Here is a 19,335-nt window from a genome sequence, read left to right as displayed (position 1 = left end):
TATAATGAGAGGGACGAAGGCTGTTGCATTGAACTATTAAAAAAAAACAGAAAATACCATTCATTCATTGTAAAATACAGAAACTAAAACTATATATTTATTCCCTTTGTAATCATCCTTTGTTTCATTGGAGGTGTGTGTTTCAGATTCTATCTAAAAATCCCTATCTCCAGATATAATAACTTCATATCAAATCCTTCCACGCAAATGCAACCTAACTTATCTCAAAATCTGCATCAGTTACCCTATTTAAGAGAGCTCAAGAGTTATCATCCAAGGCCGATGCTCACTGCCAGTGCTTTGAACTAGGCAGAGCCTGGAACCTGATCTTAAGTGCGGAACCTGATCTTAGTTACCCTATCAAAGAGAGCATGCATAAGAGCTATCTAACATGATTGTCTACCGACTACCGGGCTTAAGGATATAGTCACTAACCTAAACCAAAGTACCACCACATGCCATCAAGATCGTAGCCAGCGAATCATATCTCGTACTAAAGAATAAAACCCAGAACATCACCACAAACTTATAAATTAAACAACATATGCATTGGTTTGATTCATATATAGCAAAATCAACTCAAATAGATCCAAAAACATAAGTCACGTATGTTTCAATTTGTCCAATGAAATTTTAGCAAGACATGCTAATAAATAAAAAGACTCAACAGCAATTCCGAGCTATTCCACTTTGAATCAAGTTCTCGTTCCAGAAATCAAATCACTTTCATTGACCTCAAGAACGAAAACAGAGAATTCATCACCAATCTCTAGTCTCCCTTTCTCCGGAAGGAACATCCCTCTGTAAGCCTCGCACGCCCCCCAGTTGGTTGGCACAACACAGTCTGACAGTTGCCACACACCACCACCGACTGCGAATGGCTAAAAACCGTGGTTCTACAATAAACACGAACAAAATCACAGATGAGCTCCCAAAAATTTCATCTTTCATTAATCAAACCAAACGATACACGGAACAGATAAAATTCAAGAATTTCTTGGGTGTGGAAAGAAATCATCTTACATGTTAAAGCAACCCTGACACTTCACATCCTACAATAGGAAAGAAATAACTAAATAAAAAAATAACAAAATTAATCAATAAAAAGAGAAAAAAAAGAGCGTGATTGCGGTACCATGAAGAATGAATTTGGGGATTGGACCAGACGCTTGAGCTTATGCTTCCTCTTTTCAAGCTCAGCCGGCGGATTCAACAAATCGTAATCGTTTGAGAGAACCTGATGATATGTGAAATCAACTGAGTCGAAATCCTTTGGAAAAAGATTAACAAATCGTGCATATCAATAGATTTATACGGCGACTCACCATGTTTACTTGGGGGAATGGAGGCGTGCAAAAGCCCTAGCCGGCAAGCGCTACAACGAACGAGATATTTGGAAGGGGAAGAGAGTTTGCTTTAGGGTTTTGACGATGATAAATATAGGAGGTGGCCAGCTGGGGTCCTCCAAGGTTCATTTTGCCTTTTTTTAATTTAATAATTAATAATAATATACAATAAAATACAAGTATAAAATTTTTGTTAGTTTATTATTATTATTTTTAAAAAAAAAAAGATTGGGTTTGTTATCGGGCTTAGCCCGTTAACTATGGATAAACAAAATAGAGTTAGATTCAATTTATGAGGGGTTTGTTCTTCTTTAAAAAAAACAAAAACAAAATCGAATTGGTTCAGTTTATAATAAATATTCGAACCCACTCAATATTATTTGGTTTCCAAAAATTATAAACCAATAAACAAAACTAAATCCACCCATTTTATTATCTATATTATCTATACTATACTATTATATAAAACATGAGCTGATGAGCACATTATAATAACTACTTTGAGGACACCAAATTTACTTATTCCAAAAGAGTAATGCTACATATACAATCAAATTTGTACAACAATTTTTACACCACAAAAAATTCAATACTGTTATAAATCATCAAAGAATAAGAGAGATGAGTAGAGAGAATTCATGAGATTGAATTCAACCACCCCTATTTATAGGGATAAATTACAAGATATAAATCTTTACAAATATTATCTTTACATATTTATTTTGATCACATATCTTTAATAAGATAATCATCTATAAAAATAATATATTTATAACACTCCCCCTTAGATGATTATTTGCGCAAGCAACCAATTCTTCAAAATCTTCATTTGGCAAGATGGATGCTCGGGAACTTCATCGGGACTCAAGTGTTGCCTCGTTAAAACCTTGACAGTAAAACCCCGTGGGAAAAATCTGAACGAAGAAAAAAGAGTACAACAACATATATTTTTTTTGGATATCTTACCGACGATGGATGCGCCTCGTTAAAACCTTATCAGAAAAAACCCAGTGGGACAAAATCCTAATGAAGGAAAAAGAGTACAACATCTCTTGAAACTTGTTAATTTCCTCATTAAAAACCTTGTTATGAAAAACCACGTGGGAAAAATCATAGACAAGGGAAAAATAGTACTTGATCCCCCTCTTGCAAGCATCACTTTCAATTATTAACTCTTAATATTTCAATCTTATGCACTAATTTGCCAAAAATTGATTCAGATGCTGATTTTGCCATATATATGGTACTTCAAAACTAAATATATTTTCTTCTTCTTCAAGTTGGCAAAAAAAATATTTTGAGCATCGAATCTTTCGAGGATGTTTCTATACGTATCACCATCAAATCAGTGCATTCACGATAAGTGCAAATATTTTCTCATAATTCGCTTGAAATACTTTGAGAAACTTTGCTAGTATATGCTCATATTGCCACATATCATTGTTATTGAAAGTTCAACAAGTTGTAGTTCAAAATAATCATTATTTTGCGTAATAGCAAAACACACGAATGATTATATCATTTCGATCCCAAATAATTTGTGAAATATCATATTTTGATATACTTGTTATTCTTCGTGAATAACATAATCCAAATTGGATTATTGGAATAATTGATCGTTCACGCTTCTATCGTTCTTTTTCATTTACTTGCAAGTAATATAAGATATGGTCCTGCAGGACATTAATTTATTTCATAACGACCAACCTCCATTATTCCTTTCACATTGAGATATTCACACATTTTCTTTAAAGGGGTTATTCGTCACTAAAAACGATTTAAATTATTCAACTCGAACATAAATGAAGCTAAACGATCTTATACACAAGATCAAATAATGTATTTGAGATTTAAACTTTGAACATCATGTTAACTTTATATTTCATTGGGATCGATCTCAAATATTCTTGTAGCTTCTATTTCCTCCCCTCAATGTTGGAAACATTGTTTTACAATAATAATAAATGAGAATTTTGCGTCATAAAATCTCATTTCTCAAAATAATTGATCATAAGATTCAATTTATTTCCAACATATTTACAATCAATTCAAGAGATTTATTGTACTTAATTTCTAGTACAAACATTAATTTTCAGTACATGAGCATTTGACATAATATTTATAATATATCTTTCAGATATCCCCAAATATGAAGCATTTATTTTCACGATTTAATAGTTGATTGGAGGCAAAATAAATCAACTAAACCAACATATTTATAATCATAAAATTGATATGCATATCCTCTTTTTTGATCAAGCTTGTCTTGATTACATATTCTGAAGTTTTTCTCAATACGTATTTTTGCAAACATTATTTTGCGCTTTGTGGGCCCACGTTCATTCCAGATAATATGGGAATTCTATATCAATTTGAGCTAATGATAGTGATATCAAATTTTATAGGCCAATAAAAATTCATAAAATCTTCTGGATCTTTAATTCAAAAACTTTCATATTAATAGTTTTTCAACTATTTATATAATTTGAATGCTCAATTCAATCCATTATTCCAAACTCTGAAAGTATTTGTATCAATGATACTTATGGAGCTTTCTAGCTCTTTTAGAAATATTGATTTTTAATATAATATTTAAACCAAATCAATATCTACTAGATTCAAAAATCCATATACGTCAATATTGTATATCACTATTTTATAATATCTAGCACATCATATCAAATTTTTTTCATCGTCAATCAAACGATCTTCAAGATCTTTCATACATTCATATCAACATACGATGAAATATATAATTTCGGTAGACATCAATGGTCTCCACAAACTTTTATATTTTGCTTTATAGATATCAATAAATTCTCTTTACGTACTTTGGGTACGATAGTGATACGAGATACCAATATACATTTAGTACAATACTTTATTATGACGTATATCTCAATATTTTGTGCCGAATTTATGATTCATACCTCGCTTCATATGAGATGACATTTTCTTTCTTGAAGAATTAAACTACAGTGTATTAACTGTGTTAATTGGCACTGTCACATTCACTTAAAAGAATGGACCACATTAATCAGACAACTTTCATAATTGTCTTTCCTTGAACAAAATACTATAAATAAGATATTATAATTAAATAATAAAATATCGGACGTACCTTTTCAAATACCTTTATGCATCAAGTATATCGTTTACCTTCAACAATAACATTCAATTTATCACGAATATCGTTTTACATTAAATTCATGTTCCTACATGTAAGATAATAACATGTGATAAAAATACTCTATCATTCATTTAAAAAATAATAGCTTAATCAAATGATTGAAAACATTCAAAATTTATATCCACAATCAAAATTGAGGAATTTAAAATCCATAATCAAAATTTTACGGAATAAAGATATAACAACCCAATATATCCTTAAAATATAAAATTTTTCAAATCAGAAATTTTATCACCAAATTGCATAATCAACATCCCATGCAATATATTGACTAATAGATTCACAAAATATGTAGTTCTTATTTTATATCATCATAATAATTTATGTGAATCAAAACACAACATATGCTAGATTTTTCCACAATTTAGTTTAAACAAATAAAAAATTAATTTACCAAAAATAATTAGTTCAATAAATAAATAAAATGACTTGAAGTTAGTCATAAATCAACCCATTGACATCATCATGCATAGGCTACCATCAATCCATCATCGTCGTTGCCCAATATAGATGATGGTCCAATTCATTGGGTTTAAAATTTTATTTTTATTTTCCGGTTGATGGTGTTGCGATCTTACTACCGCACATTCATAATTTTCAATCAATAGCCTATGCAGTTCATCATTGAACATCAAGTCGCTATTCATAAAAATAGTGACAAATAATAGATCATGCTTCTTCTAGAGCATTAAAAACAAATATACGATTTGAATCGATATCAAGTCAATGTCTTTTATATATATCTCACATATATCTTTAATAATATTTTCTTATGGATATTGACAATTTTAGATCATATATCGACATTCATTGAGAAATTGTACTAAATTTCCCAATTCATAAGATACTCAATAACCAAAAGGACATTATATTATATTCTTCGAGAATATTTCCAAATCTTGGATCTTATATTAATATTCTTCACGAATATTATCAAATTTTGCATCTTTTTATCAATATTGATATATTGATATATTTTGACATGAGATCTATTTTTCAATGATATTTGTAGATATTTGATATCATATCAGATATCAATCATGATTTCTTCACTTTCTCAATATACGAAATCATATATCAGATCTTTATCATGAATCTATTCAGATTCTCTATATATTATATTATAACTAGGAATCTCTTTAGATTCTCAATATATTTGATCTTATATAAGATCTTTATCTTGAATATCTCAATATTCAATATATTATATCATGAATTCATGAATATCTTTCGATATATCAAAATTGTAATCATGAATCTCTCAAAATTCTCAGTATATTATATCATGATCATGAATTTCTTTAAATTCTCAAAATCATGTTGTGCTACTTTATAGCCATCAACATATTCATGATATTTCATGGGCACCAATATATCAATTATTTTCATTGTGCTACTTTTAGAGTAGCAATGAATATCTCTTTGTGCTACTTCTAGAGTACAAATGAATATCTCTCATAAATTTGAGTATTGACAACACGTTGTGCTATTCCAATAGCATCAATAAAACGAGAATTATTTTCATTCTCAGTTAGTTACAGCATCGTGTTGATAACGTGTTATAAATCATAAAAGAATAAGAGAAATGAATAGAGAGAATTCATAATAGAAGAGATAATTCATATGAGTCAATACTCAGGTGTAATTTTCATTGAATTCAACCACCCCTATTTATAGGGAAAGATTACAAGATATAAATTTTTACATATTTATCTTGATCACATATCTTTAATAAGATAATCATCTATAAAAATAATATATTTATAACAAATACAAAATTTTAATTTATCAAATCTCACGATACATTGAATGCAAAATCTTACGATATCATATCAAAATCTCACGAGATAATAGCAAAATATCACGACATAATTGTTGTAAATATCGTTGTACGATATATTGGTTGTACCTCTAGCATTATTCATTCCAAAATTACCCTTTTCTATCAACTACCCACTAAATCTCTTCCGCTCCTTCATGTTTTACTTTTTTAAAAAATATAAATATAAAAAGCTTCTCTTTTACACACGCAAAATGTGTGCATTTTTTGATACTCTTTATAGAATAAAGAACTTATGTCGTTCTCTAGTTTTATGCTATAGAGTTTATATGATTAAGGCTAACGTTGGAGCGGTCTGCGGTTGGAACTATGTGTACTAGAATGATTGTAGCACGTAGAAAATTCTTAGGAAATGCGATTACTTCCCTTATTTATATGTCTTTCTCCTGTAGGTGAACGCATCACAAGACGTTGGATCCTCTCGTGGTAGAACTGTTCTTTCCTTTTGATAAATACCAATGGCAGTGACAACTGTTAGAAAATCAAATCCAGTATTCTACGAAATAAGATGAGTATCTATCGTCAGAAAGAAAATTAGAACATAATTTATATGGTTTCGGTTTGATTTAACTTAGTTTGAACGATCAATTTTAAAATTTTTCCAAGGAACTTTTCGATCGTTTTTAAAACATAATTTACAATTTATAAGTTATAAGTATCATAAATAGATATATCAATACGCATACAAATATTAAACAATTTAATATTATAATTGATGTTGATCAAGATAATTAGACAGCGTTTGAGAGAGCTTTTAAAAAATACTTTTCAACTTTTCCTTAATAAAATTTTGAATTTTTGTGAAGTTTTGTGAAAAAAAAACTGAGAAATGCTTTTTAGAAGCTCTACCGAACACTATATAAGTAGGCAACCTTCATCTCGATGACTCGGGGTTATACATTGGTCTTGATTCTCGAGGCTTTTTATCATATGCTCATTTATCTCTACTTGCCCAAAATTCTTAGATCAGATATTTTTTCTGATAAATATTTGTATACCCGAGTGATCTTTCAGGATCAATCACACGTTATATATGTTATGGTACTGTCAAATAATCATCAATAATCAATAAAACCACAAGTTGCAAAATGAGTTAAGATATAATGAACCACATTCTTCACAAGACTGCACTTTTGAATCACAGAGAACACGAAAAAAGAAAAAAAAAACATACACTATTTTGTGATCCAATGAATCGGGAAAAAATAACCATGTAAAAAAAAAAATCTAAAAAAAAAAAACACCTATCAATCCCATTATCTCGTGAAGGATAAAAAAAAAAAGAAAATTGCTTCGAATGTGTTTAAGGGAGGGGTTTGGAAGGATTTTAGGAAGCATTTCTTATATTCTAGTGGCACGAAAGTGCTTTTGAATGTTTGTGAATGTCAACTTCAGCTAGGAGTGTAAATGAGTTGATCTAGTTCGCGAACTTTTCGAACCAACTCAATAAATATTCGATTCGTATTCGAACTTATCGAACTCGAGCCGAATCCGAACATGTTTGAATTTTTTTTCAAGCCGAGCTCGAGCAAAATTATTTTGTTCGATAGTTCGCGAGCCTTAATATTTTCTTAATATAATATAATGATATAATAAATATATATACATTTCGAACTTTTTCGGACATTTCGAGCTTTTCGAACCATAATATCCGAGCAATAGTTCAAATAGTTCACGAATAGGTTCGAATATTTCGAGTCGAGCTTGAGCCAAAATATTTGAAATTTTTTAGTTTCGATTCGAACTCGAATATATTTAATTCGAGCCTTAAATTTTTAACATTATTCGGTTCGATTCGGTTCGTTTGCAGCCCCAACTCCAGCTTCTATAACTTTTAGCCAACTATAAGCAAGAGTGATATGCTTTTTCCTGTTTCTATTTTTTAGTTTAAAGTTTAAAATTATAAGTTGACATTTATATCATTAACATATTTATCACATTACAAAATTATATACTCTTGATTCATTTGACCTAATTTTTTCTCCTCACATGAGTTTTTTTTTTTATGTAGTTTCTAGTATAATTTATAAAATTTCAATCATATATTTTTAAAATAAGTTTTTATTTTTTTATATAATTTACATTTTCACAATTTGTGTTTACACTTATTTGTTGTATTTATACAAATTTTGTCATTTATTGTACTTTATTTTTATTAATTTTATATATTTTTCAAGCATTTGTATAATAAAAAATTAATTTTGGTATAATTTTCATAATATAATAAAAATTATATAAATAAATTTTTGATGGTGTGAGTATCAAAACTTAAATAATTAAAAGAGATCAATTTTATATAGTTTAAGGGAATGATTCTTAATTAGTTTACAATTAAACTTGAAAGTAGTTATTTTCCAAACTCTAACTTGCATTAATTTTAAAAATATATTTAAAAAAAACTTCATATTTTAATTTTTCACCAACTTCAAAATAATAATATGAAAAAAATCACTTTTAAATGAACAAAACTTTCCAAAACATTCCGTAAATATGCGGACCCACTGTTACAACTTACAAAGTTCCAAATCTCAACAATAACTATTTTTTCCTCTTACATAATAGTGGTACTTATTTTATCTTACAATTTGCTCTATTTTTTTAAACATTTATGTATTATACTTAATTATTTAAGTGGCGACAGAAGTACACGCAGTTGCATATGCAATATAATACATGAATATTTTATGTGTTAGGTGAATTCAGCAAACTTTATTTGACTAAGTTGCTGTCTTTTGTGGAAATTGGAAAAGCAACGTGGCCAATTCTCCATCTTGCATTCATGAGCAAATTTGCCTATAAATAGGCTCCTCATTCGGCAGATTATATTATCCCATTCTTCTCTTCTTTTGTATAATTCATAACAACTGGTATCAGAGCTGTTACGGTGTCCGGGAGCCTTGGTGAAATTTTTTTTAAAATTCTTAGTATGCTCTGTGGTTGCAGCTTTGTCTGATCTTCCATATCAGAAAAGATTTTTTGAATTTTTATTAAGGCAGTTGAAGCAATGGCCGGAAATGACGGATAGGGATCAGGAATCAATAAGTTCGACGACACAAATTTCATATTCTGGCGGTTATAGATTAAAGATTATCTATATAGCAAGAAGCTACATCAACCTCTATACGGGGTGAAGCCAGAAAAGATGGAGGATGATGAGTGGGAGCTTCTTGACCGACAAGTGTTAGGGGTAATACGATTGACCCTAAAAAAGAACGTGACACACAACGTGGCGGAGGAAAAAACCACGGAGGAGATGATATCCATTTTGTCGGACATGTACGAGAAACCATCAGCAAATAATAAAGTGTTTCTCATGAAAAAGTTATTCAACTTGAAGATGGAAGAAGGTGCTTCGGTGGCGGCACACATAAATGAATTCAACACGATTGTTTCCTAGTTAACATCGGTTGAAATCAAATTTGATGATGAGATTCGTGCACTTATTCTTTTGGCGTCTTTGCCAAATGTTTGGGAGCCGATGCAGACAGCGGTTAGCAATTCTGCTGGAAAAGGAAAGTTACAATTCAATGATGTCAGAGATCGAATCCTTGGTGAAAAAATTCGCAGGATGGATTCGGGAGAAGTAACATCATCGAGAATTGCCTTAAATCTCGAAAACAGAAGTAGGGACAGGAGCAGTGAAAAAGGTAATAACCGATGGCGAGGCAGATCCAAATCAAGAACTGGAAAAGACAGAAATACCTTTGAAAATAAATTGAAGTGCTGGAGCCGTGGTGAAACTGGTCACATGAAAAAGGACTGCAGATCACCCAAGAATAATGCAAATGTTGTTACTGAGGATGTGCATGATGCCTTAGTATTATCAATGGAAAGCCCGATTGATTCTTGGGTTATGGATTCGGGAGCTTCATTTTTATACCACCGATGATCGTGAGGTGTTTAGTAATTACATTGCTGGTAATTACGGAAAAGTTTTTCTGGCAGATGGAAAAGCTTTCGAAATAGCTGGTATGAGTGATATCAGTTTGAAAATGTCAAACGGGTCTATCTGAAAACTCAACAAAGTGAGACATGTACCAAAGTTAACCCGGAATCTGATCTTAGTGGGACAGCTCGATGACGAAGGCCATAAAGTGACCTTTGGTGATGGCTCTTGGAAAGTGAGCAAAGGAGCCATGATTATTGCTCGAGGAACAAAAACTGGAACCGTTTATATGACTTCCAGTTGCAGAGACATGTTGGCAGCTGTGGATGCTGGAGCTAACTCAAGTCTATGACACTGTAGACTTGGACATATGAGTGAGAAGGGAATGAAGATGCTGATATCAAAAGGAAAACTATCGGAGTTAAAAACTGTCGAACACAAACTGTGTGAAAGTTGTTTTCTTGGAAAGCAGAAAAATGTGAGCTTTTCGAAAGGCGGTAGGGAACCAAAAGCATCAAAGTTGGAGCTGGTTCATACTGACGTGTGGGGGTCATCTCCTGTGACATCCCTTGGCGGCACACGATATTATGTCACATTTATCGATGATTCGAGCAGGAAAGTCTGGGTTTATTGTTTTAAAAATAAGTATGATGTTTACACCTTTAAGAGGTGAAAAGTTATGGTGGAGAATAAGACCAACTTGAAGGTGAAGTGCTTACGGTCTGATAACAGAGGAGAATATGAAGATTTTGAGTTCAAGAAGTATTGTGCACAGAACAGGATCAAGATGGAGAAAACCATTTCTGGTACACCTCAACAGAATGGTGTACACCTCAACAGAATGGTGTAGCTGAGAGGATGAACAGGACCCTGAATGAGCGAGCCAGGAGCATGAGATTGCACGCTGGACTGCCGAAATCATTCTGGGCAGATGCAGTTAACACTGCAGCGTATCTGATCAACAGAGGACCTTCGGTACCACTAGATTGCAGAATACCAGAGGAGGTCTGGAGCGGCAAAGGAGTAAACCTTTCGTTCTTGAAAGTGTTTGGTTGTCTCTTATATGTTTACATCGATTTAGCCAACAAAACAAAACTTGATCCGAAATCAAAGAAGTGTTTCTTTATTGGTTATGGAGATAATGAGTTTGGTTATCGGTTTTGGGATGACCAAAATCGAAAGATCATTCGGAGCAGAGATGTCATTTTCAATGAGAAAGTTTTGTACAAGGACAAGTCAGACATTGCAGCAAGAGATAAATTTCCTGAAGTCCAGAAGTCAAATGAAGTGTCATTGATAGATATTCCTATGAATTAGTCGGAGGATAGTAACCAAGAAGAAGAAACTGCACAAGAAGTTGATCCACAAACTCCGGTGATTGAACTCAGGAGATCGTCAAGAACAATCAGACCATCTCAGAAATACTCTCCTGCACTTCACTATATTTTGCTGACTGATAAAGGTGAACCGGAGACCTTTGAAGAAGCGATGCAAAATGATGATTCAATCAAGTGGGAGTTATCCATGAAAGACGAGATGGATTCACTGTCATCCAATCAGACTTGGGAGATGACAGAACTTTCGGAAGGTAAGAAGGCAGTACACAACAAGTGAGTGTACCGGATCAAAGAAGAAGTTGATGGCAGCAAATGGTACAAGACAAGACTTGTTGTAAAAGGCTTTCAACAAAGAGAATGCGTTGATTACACCGAAATTTTCTCTCCATTTGTGAAACTGACCACTATCAGAACAGTACTTGGACTAGTGGCTAAGGAAAACTTATATCTGGAGCAGTTGGATGTAAAAACGGCGTTTCTTCATGGTGACTTAGATGAAGAAATCTATATGAAGCAGCCACAGGGATTTGAAGTACGAGGGAAGGAAAAAATGGTGTGCAAACTTCAGAAGAGCTTGTACGGTCACAAACAAGCTCCAAGACAGTGGTACAAGAAGTTTGATGGATTCATGAACAACAACGGTTTCCTGAGGTGCCAGGCGGATCACTGTTGTTATGTGAAAAAGATTGATGGTTCCTATATCATTCTACTGCTATATGTGGATGACATGTTGATAGCAGGATCTTGTTTGAAGGAGATTGAAAAACTCAAGAGAGAGTTATCAAAAGAATTTGCAATGAAGGATTTGGGAGATGCAAAACAAATTCTTGGTATGAGGATCTTAAGAGATAGGGTGAACGGAGTCTTGAAGTTATCTCAGGCAGAGTACGTGAAAAAGGTACTTAGCAAATTCAACATGGATGGAGCTAAACCGGTTAGTACTCCTTTGGCTAGTCATTTCAAACTAACCAAAGCTCAATCACCATCGACGGAGCAGGTGCATGCTTATATGAATAAGGTTCCTTATGCCTCTGTTGTCGGAAGCCTCATGTATGCAATGATGTGCACCAGACCAGACATAGCACATGCAGTGGGAGTTGTGAGCAGATTTACGAGCAATCCAGGAAAACAACACTGGAAAGCAGAGAAGTGGATTCTCAGATATTTGAAAGGTACTATTAGTTCATCTATGTGCTTCAGAAAGACAAATTCAGTCTTACAAGATTTTGTAGATGCCGACATGGGTGGTGACCTAGACGACAGATTGATAACTACTGGATATGTGTTCACATTAGGTGGTACGGTAGTAAGTTGGGTGTCCAAGTTGCAAAAGATTGTTTCACTTTCGACTACTGAAGCTGAGTATGTTGCAGTGACAGAAGCTAGCAAGGAGATGATATGGTTGAGATCATTCCTTGAGGAGTTGGGTCAGAAGCTTTAAGATAGCACGTTATACTGTGACAGTCAGAGTGCTATTCATTTGGCAAATAATCTTGTTTATCATGCTAGGACGAAGCATATATAGGTTCAGTACCATTTCATCAGATCAGTTTTGGAAGATGAAATCTTGATGCTTAAGAAGATTCCTGAAAGTAAAAACCCAGCTGATATGTTCACAACAGCGGTGACCACTGGCAAACTGAAATTATGTTCGACTTCAGTTGGACTGCAAGTATAAGAGAGGATGCATGAGCTGCTGCTTTGACTGTGTGAAGCCATGATTGAAATCAAGTCTTCAAGTAGGAGAAATGTTAAGTGAATTCATCAAATTTTATTTGACTAAGTTGCTGTCTTTTGTGGAAATTGGAAAAGCAACGTGACCAATTCTCCATCTTGCATTCATGAGCAAATTTGCCTATAAATAGGCTCCTCATTTGGCATATTATATTATCCCATTCTTCTCTTCTTTTATATTAACAAAGAGAGAAGAAAATAAAGAGAGTTAGAGATAGAGTGTGAGTTAGAGAATTATTTTCTCGGTAATATTCGGGGGTTTGTGATAGTGTGAGAGATATAGTGTTTAGTATACACTTGTAATATTTTTCCGGTTATAAATATTTGCAGTAGCTCCGTAGAAGTAGCCTATATTGGGTGAACCACGTAAATCTTGGTGTTCTTGTTGATTATTTTATTTCGTAATTATTATCGTCATGATCGCTTCGGCATAATTCATAACATTATGAGCTTTTATTCATGAAATAATGTATTATTAGTAATTAAAAATTAATTATTGGTAAGATAATAAAAAATTAATATGCTAATGTAAACAAATTGATATTTGAGATGTTTGAAATTATATAATCATAGAAGCAAAAATGATACAATTAGTTGAAAAAAAAGATGGAAGATGTTAGTGGGAAAAAGAAGTTGAGAAAAATGTGGACAAATGCACTCAACCTTTATATAATAGTATAGATAATATAAATAAAGTGGTTGGATCGAAGTTCTCGTTAATTTTTATTACATGCTCTATATAATTTTTGCAATTAATTAAATTTATCACGGATATATATTCATAAAATAGTTCATATATATTCTATATTGAAAGTGAAAAGTAATTTCATCATAATAATTTTTTTTGTGGTTCGAGTCGAATATCCATCTAAAAAAATTGATATATAAAACAATATTATAAGCATGAACATAGCTAGAAAACTCAACTAATGGAGCCAAAACAATATTTTATCAGACGAGGAAAGTGATGAGAAAAATATTTAAGAAAATAACTATTACGGTGAATTTGGAGGCTAACATGAGCAAAATTGGGAAGAGAGGTGCAACCACCGAACCTCCGTAACTCCATTTATAAGGATTTTTCTATATTAATCCTTTGGTGGACAATATTATTAATCCTTGTATAACTTATTTTATTCAATATCGCGTTCTTCTTGTCATATTATTTATTCATCTCTTAATTATTAATTTTACATCAATCAAATCATTAATAATTTATCTTACCAATCAAATACTTGAATTTAAATTACTATATTATTTCTTATAAATAATATTATTTATATTTTATTTAATGTTAAAAAGATAAAATGATCATTTAACATTTTTTTATAAAATTTAATCAATCAAATCAAACAAATTATAATCTATCAATCAAATTCAATACTACATTAACTATCATTTCTTATTTATTTTTTATTACATTATATTAATTGTTTATATATTATTTATTATAAACGGTACCAAAATGATTATATAAAAGTAATCATATGTTTTTCTTCAAAAAAAAAAAAAGAAAGTAATCATATGTTTGGTCACTAATATTCTATAAAAATTCTTAAAAAAGAGAAAAAATACATCATGGTTCGAATATCATTTTTCAGTGCGTGTGCGTATATATATGGTCTGGTAGACCTCGAAAGAAGCGGTTTGATTAATTTTCTTCCTGCAAGTCAATCGATCATACTCCGAGTTTGTGATTATCGTGAATCTAATCCCGTTGGGAAATTTCAAGCAGAAACGAAAGAGAAAGAAAATGGCAAAATCTTCGTCATCAAGATTTGTTTTCAGGTATTTTCATCACATTACCTCCAAGTCCTCAGCTCATGGTAGTCCCACTACCAGTGGTATTTCCGATTTCATCACCAGAAACCCTAAAATAATCCAGAACCCTGCTTTTTCTACACGGTCATCAAATTCTCACAGATCCTATATTTCATCGGCACCCACTGCCACGAAAATTTACGGAAATCTAGACCCAGATGTGAGATTATTGCTGAACAGAAGTAATTTGGGGTTTAGGTACTTTTCATCTAAGAATTATGAGATGGGCTCGAAAAAAATTACGGAAAAAATGAGAAACCCTGGGGCAACTGTTACGAAGGCGTTTATACGCTATAAGGAGGCGGGGAGGCTTCAAATCGAGGCATTTTGGAAGAGAAATTATCTGGTGATACTGGGTGCTGGTGGGCTGGTGCTGTGCATTTTGCTGTGGAGGGTCTTGTTTGGGATTGCTAATATGTTTATTGGGTTTTCTGAAGGCATGGCAAAGTATGGATTTCTAGCTCTTTCATCGGCTATTGTGGCTTTCGCGGTGAGCTCTGATCTCTTGTTTCCGATGTTTGTAGGCATTGTTCAACCTTACTTTCTGTTGCAGTTTTAGTGTTGGACATGGTTGATTATTCCATTGATGATGAGTGAATAGCTTTTGTGCTGTTCATGATATAGTGGCATGTTTTGTTTTGTTTTGTTTTGTTTTTTTTTATAGTTTTGCTGTCGTAGATTCAGAATAATATGACTACAGCAGCGTGTAGTGGCATATACGTATATTTGCTTCCCTGTGTTGAACATGTGGATACGTTATGAGTTGTTCTTTTCTCCTGCACCTGTACGTGACCATAGCATGATTACAAGTTAGTGTACACACAGGGCCTCAACCTTGCAGGGGTTAAATCGTGTCTGAATTCTGATATTAATCTTTCATGTTTACCTTGTAATGTTGTATTGAGTTACAGTGAATGTAGTTAATCATGTCTCACTTTTGATTGACTGCTGCGGTACAATGAAGGCTCAACATCAAACGAAATCAATTGGACACCAGACACTTGACATATGAAAGGAGCAAAGAGAAGATACTTTGCAGATGGCTTAAAATTTTTAATTGAACAACTCTTAGCTTGCAGAAAATGTCTGCACCGACTTTTCTTAATCTTGCCTGCAGTGCCGTTTTGCATTTAGCTTGAGACATTACAATTGTCCCCGACCTTGAGATGCCCGTTGTAATGTATCCACTAGGCCTGTAGCTCCTTGTCTTGAGCTGCAGTTTCTTCTGATTTTATTGTTGATACATCTTTTTGTGTCTGTGTCTATTTTTTTCCTCCCCATTTCCACTGCTAACTTGGCTGGTTGGTGCAGTGAATTGTGTGATGTGTTAAATGGGGAGATGGGGGATGACTCAAGTAATTCTCAGGGGAAAGAAAGAATCAGTGGTATATAAATTACCCCACATATTTTGGATAAATTGAGGAACAAGAAAGGGAGTGATTATTGGATTTAACTCAATAAATTTTACACAATGTGTTGGTATCCATGTGCTACATTTGTCTGGCCACACATTTTCTCTCTTCTCAATGAACACTGAAATGGAAAATTTCGGTTTTCGTCTTTCCTTTTTTTCCATTACAATATGTCAATATCACATGCAATTCAGACCATGCTTTGTAACATTAGCAGAACATCATGACTAACAATGATAACTTTATGTTTTTGTCATGTCAAGGGCTTGTATGTTCGTGCAAGATTCACGGTTAATCCAGATACAGTTTACAGAATGGCAATGAGGAAATTAAATACATCTGCTGGAATCCTTGAGGTCATGGGTGCCCCACTCACTGGAACAGATTTGCGAGCCTTTGTGATGTCGGGTGGGGGTATAACGCTGAAGAATTTCCAGCCAAGCTTAAGGGGCAAAAGATGTTTTCTCATTTTTCCTATACATGGTTCGGAAAGGAAAGGTTTAGTCAGTGTTGAAGTCAAGAAGAAAAATGGCCAGGTTTTCTTCAACCCACATTTTTCACTTTGACTAATTTGTTTTATTAATGAAATGGATGTTGTTGGTTGATTTAAGTAAATCAAGAAAAACTCCCCTGCCCCTTCGGTTTTTGGTGTAGTACATGTTTGGAAATCATCATACGATGTACTTGTAGACTACAGGTTTTTACCATTCATTTCTGTCTTGTGAATTTAAGATGCACATCCATGTCCAAATAAATCATTAACTTTGGAGCGGTTCTCTACATTCGAATAAAATGAGTGTGCTTTTCTTTTTTTTTACTTACAAATACCTCCAAGCACCAGTTTTGCATCGATTCCCAATGAATTTGAGTTTTTAGAGTTGAGTTTTGTGGGGTATAAATATCCTAAATTCTACCTCTACCTATTGGCAGTATGATATGAAGTTACTGGCAGTGGATATTCCCATGGCAAATGGACCTGATCAACGGCTGTTCTTGATTGGCGATGAAGAAGAGTATCGGATTGGTGGCGGTTTGATTTCTGAACTACGAGATCCTGTTGTCAGAGCAATGGCAGCAACTAAGGAGTTTGAAGATCGTGATGAAATGGAGGATGAGGAAGACGCTGCAAGGGAACTTGAAGAAGCAGAAAGAAAACGTCGCGAAGAGATTGAAAAGCTGGAAAAAAATGAGACTTAGTAACTATGCTTCGGTTTTTCATATCCATTTTGTTCCTTTAGTTTACCTGGAGTTCTTTTGCAGAGCTTGTATCTTAACCTAACAAAAAAGTGCTTGTCATATACTGTGCACATAATGTTTTGAAGAATTATCGATCAAAAGGCTCGAATGGGACTATTCGACCCATCCATATTCAGGATCGAACGTGAATTTAGCTGGTTTGCAAATTTTTAGAATAGATAATATCATTTGGTTTTACTCTGAATCGAATGAAACATGTTTCAATATATTTGAAACTGATTTGCATGCACTTAATTCATCCAGCAGACAATAACAAACAGGCAGCTGGATTTGAGATATAAGTTTTCTCCATTAATGGAGTTGATAATTGACAGGGAACTTCTGCTTTAAAGCGCCGATGCACCCATCTTCTTCCCCCGGCGAAGTTATAAGCCACATCTGGCGCTCTCTTCACCGCTTCGAAAAGTTCAGTCAGTTCTTTCTCCATTACTTCTCAAGCTTTATCAGCCATGCCAAACAATACAAGATATTGTTTGGGATAGTTTTTATTAAGCACTTCTCAAACTTTGATAGAGTTCTAATTCTAAGTTAAATTGTATGTTTATAAAGTTTGTTTTTGTAACGAAAAACCAAAAATGTTAAAAGGAACAAAATACAAAATTCTATATAATAAATACAGAATTTTTGGGAAAAAGCGGGAGATTTGAGGGGAAGAAGAAAAGGAGGGGAGGTCATGTGGAGGCTTGAGAAATTGATGCCATCAATTAATTAATTAATTATTATAAAAGGCTAAGTCGAAGAGGGCAAACTAATAATGCAATTACTATTCGAAGGGTTAAGTGTATTTATTGATATTATTATTATCTTATTATTATTAAAGTAGAGATCTTTAATTAACAAACTTTCAATTAATTAATGAAGCTTGATTTGAAATTATCATTATCTCCTAATTTAATTTTTAATAAAACCAAAATTATTGGGCAAAATAGTTATTTTATAAGGTTTTCTCTTTTTTAGACATTAAAAGCTTATTTTGTACCATTTGATATTATTTTATTTACAAATATGACATTCATTTTATAAAATATTTGTTTAGAAAAACATTATATTTTATTTTTTTAATTTTAAAATTTATTATTTATTATCTTTTTTAAAAAAATCAAAATATACGCACGCAACGTGCGCAACGAAATATTAGTTATTATTATTATTATTGTTGTTGTTGTTGTTATTTATTTCGGCACTTGAAATATTTATATTTTGCTGTGTACAGGTTGACGAAGTAAAACAATTTAATTGTTTTATGGGATTAAAAATCTTTCGGTTTATTGATTACATCTGAGCATGATGTGACGATTTAACGTACAATTTTGGTTATTTAAAAATATCAACTTGAACGAATTAAAGAAGAAAAAATTATTGTACTTTATTTAATATTTAATTTATTGTCACCCTGTTGTAGGGGTCTCAATTTAGACGGGTTTGAGTCGGGTTAACGAAAATAATTTTAAAATTTTTTTCAATCCGAACTCGAACTAATCCAAAAATGCCCAACTCTAATCCCAACTCGCT

The 19,335-nt window shown here is 32.7% G+C and overlaps 2 protein-coding genes across 2 annotated transcripts; one reads left to right on the top strand and one right to left on the bottom strand.

Moving 5' to 3' along the window:
* Nucleotides 1–526: 526 nt before the first annotated feature.
* LOC140883315 (small ribosomal subunit protein eS27y-like) lies at nt 527–1,457 on the bottom strand. The gene is made up of 4 exons (XM_073289737.1): nt 1,326–1,457; nt 1,136–1,237; nt 1,024–1,052; nt 527–896 (listed from the first exon to the last, which is right to left on the bottom strand). Exons 1-4 carry the CDS (start codon nt 1,326–1,328, stop codon nt 770–772), a joined length of 261 nt encoding a protein of 86 aa, XP_073145838.1. The 5' UTR covers nt 1,329–1,457; the 3' UTR covers nt 527–769.
* Nucleotides 1,458–14,951: 13,494 nt separating this feature from the next.
* Nucleotides 14,952–18,000, top strand: LOC140882969 (uncharacterized). The gene is made up of 3 exons (XM_073289242.1): nt 14,952–15,644; nt 16,830–17,102; nt 17,497–18,000. Exons 1-3 carry the CDS (start codon nt 15,087–15,089, stop codon nt 17,761–17,763), a joined length of 1,098 nt encoding a protein of 365 aa, XP_073145343.1. The 5' UTR covers nt 14,952–15,086; the 3' UTR covers nt 17,764–18,000.
* The last annotated feature ends 1,335 nt before the right edge of the window (nt 18,001–19,335 follow it).

Source organism: Henckelia pumila, chromosome 2 (assembly GCF_033568475.1).
Source record: "Henckelia pumila isolate YLH828 chromosome 2, ASM3356847v2, whole genome shotgun sequence".
Classification (NCBI taxonomy): domain Eukaryota; kingdom Viridiplantae; phylum Streptophyta; class Magnoliopsida; order Lamiales; family Gesneriaceae; genus Henckelia; species Henckelia pumila.
Note: the sequence above shows the minus strand (reverse complement) of the source record. Positions and strands in the feature narration are given on the sequence as shown.

Bases quoted from the DNA above. Each gene is read 5' to 3' on its own strand.
- LOC140883315 (XM_073289737.1), bottom strand. The intron at 1,053-1,135 runs GTACCGCAATCA...TTCCTATTGTAG, and splicing joins CCCCAAATTCATTCTTCATG to GATGTGAAGTGTCAGGGTTG. The intron at 897-1,023 runs GTAAGATGATTT...TGTTTATTGTAG, and splicing joins TGTCAGGGTTGCTTTAACAT to AACCACGGTTTTTAGCCATT.
- LOC140882969 (XM_073289242.1), top strand. From the start codon at position 15,087: ATGGCAAAATCTTCGTCATCAAGATTTGTTTTCAGGTATTTTCATCAC. The intron at 15,645-16,829 runs GTGAGCTCTGAT...TGTCATGTCAAG, and splicing joins CGGCTATTGTGGCTTTCGCG to GGCTTGTATGTTCGTGCAAG. The intron at 17,103-17,496 runs GTTTTCTTCAAC...ACCTATTGGCAG, and splicing joins TCAAGAAGAAAAATGGCCAG to TATGATATGAAGTTACTGGC.